General features: G+C 48.6%; 1 protein-coding gene across 1 annotated transcript; it reads left to right on the top strand.

The window, feature by feature from the left end:
• The first annotated feature begins 2,908 nt into the window (after window positions 1-2,908).
• Window positions 2,909-7,408, top strand: LOC135902740 (uncharacterized). Its single transcript, XM_065432959.2, has 2 exons — window positions 2,909-3,286; window positions 7,013-7,408. The coding sequence occupies exons 1-2, from the start codon at window positions 2,962-2,964 to the stop codon at window positions 7,063-7,065; spliced, it is 378 nt and encodes a 125-aa protein (XP_065289031.1). The 5' UTR covers window positions 2,909-2,961; the 3' UTR covers window positions 7,066-7,408.
• The last annotated feature ends 430 nt before the right edge of the window (window positions 7,409-7,838 follow it).

Genomic DNA, 7,838 nt, shown 5'->3' with positions numbered 1-7,838 from the left:
TATGAGAGTGTTTTCTTTTTTTGTATTTATGAATTTAGACTTTACCTTCTCTAAACAGTGATTTTATTTTAAAGTAAGGATAAATTTTGTGGGCCAGCAACGCGAGGAGCGAGATCGCGATGGAGGAATTCTACGTTCAAAACCTCATTCAAATTTGCGATGAGTTGCGTATTTGCGCGGGCTCCGCAAAAACAAGGAAAGCGATTGTCGACGTGGTGCAGTCAGAGGACGTGACGATCGAGGAAGTTGACGAGGCTTGGGAGATAATTGTTGAGCGAAAGCTAGAGGCAAAGGAACGCAAGAGAGGCACGAGCTAGCAGTAAAGGAGCGAGAAAGTCCTCAGCAAAAGGCATGGTGAAAGAGTGGTCGAGAAATTCAAGCGTAGATATCGCGTAAAGCACAATACCATCTCCGCGATTCCAAGGTAGGGGAGAGTATGGTTACTTTTCTTGCGGAATTCGAACAAGTTTGCGAAAAAGAAGGCGTCAACCGGGACTTCCGGTCCGAGCGGTTGATCCCGTTGCTCCCTTGTAATCTCGCGTGTCTTTTGGAACACCTGGTTGACAAGGAGGATCGCGACTACGACGAGGCAAATATGGCTTGGTCGAAGCATTTGGTGCTGTAAGTCAGGCCGACTGCGAAGGGCGACGTGATATCGACAAGGCCGAGCCTCTCGAGGAGACAACGTACGGCGAGCCAGCTAGCTCAGATGGCGTCGGATGCGGCCATGTTCTATCAGAGGCCCAGATATCTAGCGACTACCACGAGCGTAGCTTGATTTTGCCGACCGGAGCGGTATCGTTGCGACGAGAAGGCGGCGTACCTGGGAGTACGAGTGCCGAGACCGCATGCTTTGCCAGTCGCAGCGAGGGCAAAGGACGAAGGCGCAAGCCGAAAAAGTAGGACTCGGGCGGTGACACGAGCCGGATCAAGCGCGCCAACCGCCAAGACGTTAAGAAAAACCTGAGTTGGCTAAAGCCGAAGCACAGGTGGTTGGCCAAATCTAGAATAGGCGTGACGCGTCTCGGGGAAGAAAGAATTTCACAGAAATTCAGACACCGCAATGCCGCCTATTATCAGTGGGGTCAAGGCATTGTAAGCAGCGGCGCCTGCCTAGCGGACAAAGGGACAGCGTGCACGCGGGTCCGTGAATGCACCGCTCTCCCAGCATTTCGAGGCCGCGGGCCGAAAGTCACGGCTGCAGGCAAGGCAGTTTTGTACTTAGTTCGCCGTTCGACAACGGGTAGACCCGAGAATGGGCGACCCGCTCGAGCGCGTCTAAAAATGGTGTGTTTGCGAACGCCAAGCAATTGAGAACATGGTACTTTGAGAGAAGCTTCTGTAATTTCTAATTTTGGCATTCATTTTTTTTAGTCTTCTTTGCGGTAAAGTTTAATCTCGTGTTTCGCGTCTGAAATGCTTGAGATGTAATAAATAGCGATTTTTTAATTTTCTTTGTTTTTTGTTCTTTCTATAGTGAAACCTCATTGCTGAAAGCTTGAGTGAAGAAGGCATCAGTGTTTCCATTTGTTCGTTGTATTTACGCCTGTGTAGGCTAGGAAGAGCCTAAATGCTTAATTTTGACTGTGACTTGATTTATGTATCGTATGCTTTAGTGGTACGTGTCAGTGTAGAATTTATGTTCACGTCTGTTTTTATGTCGTTCACGCGAGTTTTTGTTTCTTAATTTCGTAGGACCGCTTCTGGGTACTCGTTTTGCCGAGTGCATTTAGACGGCATTAAGAGGCTGGTTCTTTCGATTGACGGTTACACTTGTCGGATGTCATTGCGTACTTTTCAGAAGTGACGCCCAGGTGCACAGATTAGCAGCGTTCAGCCTTTGCGTCACGGCTTTCGGAGGCAAAATGAAGTAATCTTCGCCACATTTGGTATCAGTACAGAAAAAAATATTGATTCACAGTGGAAGAAAAGAACTAGGAAGCACACCAGCATGTAGGCAGCCTGTAGGGTGGGCAACACAGCAACAGAGAACGTCAAGCGGAAAGTCAGATAGGCTGAAATAATCTCATTGGTGGCGACAATGGAAAAGAAACCTGCCATGAGCAACTACTTAAGAGGAAAAAAACTAAATCAGGAAAGAAACAATTTATGATAACTCAAAGGGAAGCTCATTGCTTTTCGAAGCGAGATCGGGATGCCTTAGAACACGCAACTAGAAAGCGTGATATAAGAAGGAAGAAGAAGCATGTGCTTGCTGCGGCAAAGCTATAGGAAACGCTGGAGCATGTTATATCAGAATGCGAAGCGCAGCGGTCGATTTAGGCACCACTGGCGTCCTTGAAGCCCTTGGGTTCAGCGAGAACAGCGGAAAAGTAAACATGTCCGTAACAGGCATTAGTAAGAGGCGATTGGAGGGTTGGTGGAATAAAAGTAGGGAAACGACACAAAACGGAGATGTTTAAAAGCACAGTTCGAAATAGGGGATCAGAAAATTTGGGTGTGGTAGTTCATAGTGTTCTTTTTTCTTTTTTCATTGTTTAACCTATGTAGGAAATTACGCAGTATAATAGCAAGAGCTTGGTGGCGCAACCCACCGCCCCGTTCCAAAAGGGACGCTCATAGCATCCATCCATCCATCCATCCATCCATCCATCCATCCATGGTCAGTTCACCACCATTGAGTGCCGCATCCACTAAAGGGGACGACAGTGACTAGAGTTGTTGTCTTGGTAGTGTTACAAAATTTTAGATTTTTACCTCCATTTTCTGAACACATAAGGAAAATCTGCCCTTGCCTAAATTCATGTAACAATATTTTAGATTTTTACCTCCATTTTCTGAACACATAAGCAAAGTCTGCCCGACTCTTGGCCAATCCCCGCGAGTGGGTAAGCGCCCAACTCATCAAGGACATCATCATCATCATCTTAGTGTTCTTTTTCTTCTTGGCTGATACCCCGTAGTGGGTAGGAGCCATCGTTTGAAATCAAGAACAAGAGCATGTCGAGCAAGAGCAGCGACGTCTCCATCAGCCAGGAAGACCCCAGCGAAGGCAGCGCGGCCATCGCGCCGTCGGAGGAAGGTTCCGGCGAAGAGGCCGGTGTCGTCGACGAGTACCTGCGCCAGGTGTTGAGCCTGGACCCCGACGCGATGGAGCAGCTGTCCGCTCTTGACCAGGAGGGAACCCGAGCGCCCACCAACAGCGTCACCAGCGTCGGGGCACGGACGCCCGACGCTCGTACAGCGTCGGTCGAAACGTTGCGTCCCGGCCTCGATTCCAACGCCGTGTGGGCCAAGGACCGGTCGCAGCAGGCGACGGCGGAAGGTCAGAGCCCTGTACACTGCCTTTTCTTCAGTCTTAATCTAGTTCCACGTGTGCAACTAAGTAACTGAATCCTATTCGAAAGAGTCATGTAGACCCAATATTCACTGTGGAAATCGGTGTATACGGGAAGGTTAAATTTCATAAACAAGCAAGGCGAATAGGCCGCTTGCGAAAATTCTGTTGCGCATGCGGGAACACGCCTGTCACGAGCGCCCTCTACATGGTTAGATACTAGAAGCAGACGAACAACCAGCGCACCCCTATCGCGCCTTGAGACGCCGATTTGTGGTGGTTTTGATCGCGGTATTCTCGTGAAAAGGCTAGCTGTTCGTGTTGCGTATTGTGCACAAATCGGTTCACTAGCAAACGGAGCAGGAACTTATTTCGGTTTCCCTCCGAGAAGAGCTATCCGGCGAGGAAAGCAGCATGAACAAGCGACGGCCGGAGATGCCATCACACCACACAACTTGCTCGCTCCTCGCAGAGCCGGTCCTCATCGCTCTACTTGCGGCTACTGGATTATGTTATGCCATGGCAGTGCCGCGAGGTTATTTGCGCCAGCAAAATTCAAGACCTTCTTAAACGCAGCTGTGTTTTGCCGGAATGTGGAAAGCTAAAGATGTACGAGGACGGGCAGCGCTTGCCACAGTGCAGTGGTGTCACTCAGTTGTCGCTGACATGGAATTATAATAAATATTATAAAGTGATGCCGAAAGTGCGCCTCATATGACAATAAGCGTCCAGTACTACGACACTGAAGTGATCGAAACGCACCACCCGCGGGCAGTTGGTGTCGCCGACGGGCGGCGCGGAGCGACCACCGTGCGACAGAGTTCGCCTGGTGCGCTCTTTTACAGATATCCAAATGTATTTTTTATTTAGCCTCCTAATATTCACGCACGCTTTAAAGAGTTCGCAAAAAACTATGCGTTCAATTTCTAGCAAAAGCTTCTTTATAACCGGCGACACTCGCAGCCAGCGAGCAAGGCCTACCGTCTTCATAGGTGACCGTTTGTGCATACAGTCGAGAGAACGGCGCGTCGTTTAAGGCTTTCCCGTATTTACCGTGCGCGAAAAAGGACCGTCGTAATAAGACGAAACAGCTCCGTGAAACTTTGCTTTGTTGCAGATGGGTCATATTAATACGGTAAACTCTCCTAAGCGGAGCATCACGCTCGGCACGCTGGCTTTGTCGGCAGCCGCTGATCGCTCGAACCGGTAGGCCTAGCTCCCGGATGTCGAATCAGCAACCGACGGCGCTTGCAATTAAAACACTGAAAATCATAGAGCGTTTCTTTTCGTGAGCATTGTGGCGTCTGGATGATTATATGTCGCGGTTAAATGAACACATAGTTGGTTCTCTTTATACTCTGTCGGCATAAAAGAGAAAATAAGGCGAGCAGTCTTGCACGGTGGTCGCTGCGCACGGCCAGTCTGCAAAACCAAGTGTAGACAATCGGCGACACATCGGGAGCGTGTTTCGACGGCGTGCACTCTATTCTTCATTGAAGGAGTGCATGTCACTCGCGTCAGTCCCGTGATGATATCAGCAGTCTCCGAATACACGACAATTTTAACGTAACCTTCCTTCAGTGCCGAGCCTCGTTGAGCCTGGCGAATAGTGGCAGTTACGGATAGCAGATATTGCCACACGCAATAAGTTTGAATGGTACGCTTAGAGAAGTCGGAGGTCCATGTCATGTACCAAAACTGGAACACATGTAGTGACGGCGTCTTCAAATATTTTTGCCGCAGTGAACACACGCAGTGAACACCCGCAGTGAACACACACGCCGAAGCCAGGCAGACGCTTAGAAACGAAACTCGCTTTCTAACCACGTACTATCGCACGCAGAGCGCTGCAGCTTTGCCTGTTGTGCGTCAGATGGCGCTCAATATTTTGGAAACCGTCAATTAGAACAGTAAACGCGCTGCAGGTTTCAGTGACGAGCGCGTCCCTCCGCCATCGTGGTGTACTTTGCAGAGAAAGCGGAACTCTTATTCAGCATAAAGCGGTATTCAATCACAAGACACGCCGTGTTTGACAGTGTAGAATTTCAGAACAAAAGAGATGTTCACAGGAAGATTGATGCTTGAAATGATTAACAGTGGTAGAGCAAGAAATGTCCCTGAGCCTACGGTATGACAACGCGCCTTGCCTTCGCCAGGGCAGCAACAAGGGTACGTATACCAGACGGTTAGGAGATATGAACCAAGTCTCAGCACCTGGCCTCCAATATTACTCGCGATAACGGAGGCCATGTTCAACACCTTGAGTCAAAATTTTCTTAGCGCACCGTAGCCTGCCGTGGCTAGGGCTTGTCTAGGAGGTTTTAGCTAGGCTGCCTGGATACCTTCTCTCTTCCCCTCGGAGTAGGAGGAACGCAGTCAGCACCCTACGACGGGTGCCGCCAATCTTTGAAATCATGTCATGGCAATGCCTCGTCAAAAAGCTCCACTGTGTGATGCGTCAGTTCTGGCAAGCGCTAATGTTGAAGTTTCTTTTTTTTGTGTGTGTATTTTACGCGTAAGCGTAGATGGCCCATCTGTGAAATCGGGAAGCCTATGTTTGAAGCCGCGAGGGAAGCGAGCGCCGGAGAAGGAAAGCGCCTGGAGAAGGAAGGCGCCTGGAGATGGAGAAGAGAATTGCCGCGTTCGCGCCATTTCCGTTTGGGCTTCGACGCTGCGGTGCTCGCTGTGCGTGTTCGCGGCGTCCATACACTCGTGCGTAACCAGAGTTCACGAAGTTAGACGTCACTAAGTTTTCCTTTTTTTTTCAGTGTCAGTTTCAAATACGGGAGGCGATCTTTGAAGTAGGTGCTACCTGGGTCCGTTCATTGTATGATCCGCTCGGCCATGAACATGAACTTCCGTAGAACTTCCACATAAATATTTTACAATTAATCAACTTGTCATTAACGCAGTTCAGGAAAAACTTCATCCTGGACCAGCATAAACTTTTCCTCAGCTCGGAGGCTTTGTTTCTGAGAAACCCATATGGGTCTCCTTTGTAGCTTCGTGCTACAACCGGGTGGACGGTATTTTTTCCTTTCATGTACTGTAAAGATCACTTGCCTTAAGAAACGCCCATTTTCCCGACCTTTCCGTGCTCCATCGTAAAATATTGCGTGGAGGCTGGTCTACATTACACTATCTTAAGCTACGCTTCATAAGCAGTCCGAAATTTTGCTGCAACTGGGCTTTAATGTGTGATAGTGTGATTGGCCTGAGCAAAGACAAAGCTGACTCGCAGGCCAGTCTCACATGTGCGCAAATTTGATGATTCAGCCGTCTATCGGCCGATATGCCGGGTCCATCTTCCGTACAGGCAGTGAAGAATGGGCACCGACTGTGTTTAAAATTCGTCTGGGACGGAGTGCATAAAAGGAACGTGTAACGCTTCCGTAAAATAGAAGCTGTAATAACAAGATAACCAAGGGGTACACGCAATACGTACTCTATAAGAAACAAGTCGCACAGAGTTAAAATAACGCGACTTATACAATATTTCTTTATAGACAATAAGTTTTTGTAGCATAGCGTCCCTCACTGAAAAACAACTTGCCAATTATAAAGATAAAACGACAGCTCATGTCGCATCTTCTACGTGCCGTAAATTATCGTTACAATAGGCTAGTAAACTAAAACAGCAGCTTTGCCTTGGTTTTCTTGCAGTTTCGAAGCATTCGCACCCTTTGATTCATAGACATTCATGCATCTCCGCAGTCGACCACAAGGCCACCGACGGCAGCTTTTCGGAGGCGGCGACCAACGAGTGACGGCGCTTCGTTCCTGGCCTCGTGCTACGTTCAAGGACCCCAGCTCGAAGCGTATTGCCCGCTGAGGTCGAAGCCAGCCACCGCAGGCTCATGCATTTGTCTCACCTTGACCTTGAACATATGGCTCCTGTTTCCTCTTTCAGAGTTGTGAGCCGTACCAAAGCGCGAACTTGGGTTTGGTTTTTCTCATCACTTTTACTCCGAACTTTCTCCAAGGCAACTTTCGCTATAGTCGATGTTGGGGCTGTATTCCGCGCTGCAAGGTCAAAATGTTCCGTGCATGCGTTCAAGGCGTCTAGTTCGCAAAAATAAAGATTGTGCGTTCAAAAGCGCAGACTTGTAATTAGTAACTAGAGACCTGATTTATCAGCGCTAAAGACGAGCGGCTAGGTGCTTAAACAAGTACTGACACCAAAATTCGAAGTCGAGTTAACGTGTGAGATCAATTTATGTGGGCACACACACATCGTCTCCAATATATAAACGGCGAATATAGCGTAGAACATATTCACAATCAATTTTAAAGTGCGCGTGCGCACAGCCAACCGCAAAACGTATCACCACGCAACACCGACATTAAGCAAGGTGTGCAAACAAGCGGGTGAGATTGGGTGAGGGAACAAACGCGAGTTAATGAAATCTTAGTTGAAATCAAGAAAAAGAAATGGGCATAGGCAGGACATGTAATGAGGAAGGAAGATAATCGATGGTCATTAAGGGTTACGGACTGGATTCCAAGGGAAGGGAACCGTAGCAGGGGGCGGCAGGAAGTT

Source organism: Dermacentor albipictus, chromosome 2, assembly GCF_038994185.2.
Source record: "Dermacentor albipictus isolate Rhodes 1998 colony chromosome 2, USDA_Dalb.pri_finalv2, whole genome shotgun sequence".
Taxonomy (NCBI): domain Eukaryota; kingdom Metazoa; phylum Arthropoda; class Arachnida; order Ixodida; family Ixodidae; genus Dermacentor; species Dermacentor albipictus.
The sequence above is the reverse complement of the archived record's forward strand: the minus strand, read 5'-3'. Positions and strand labels throughout refer to the sequence as shown.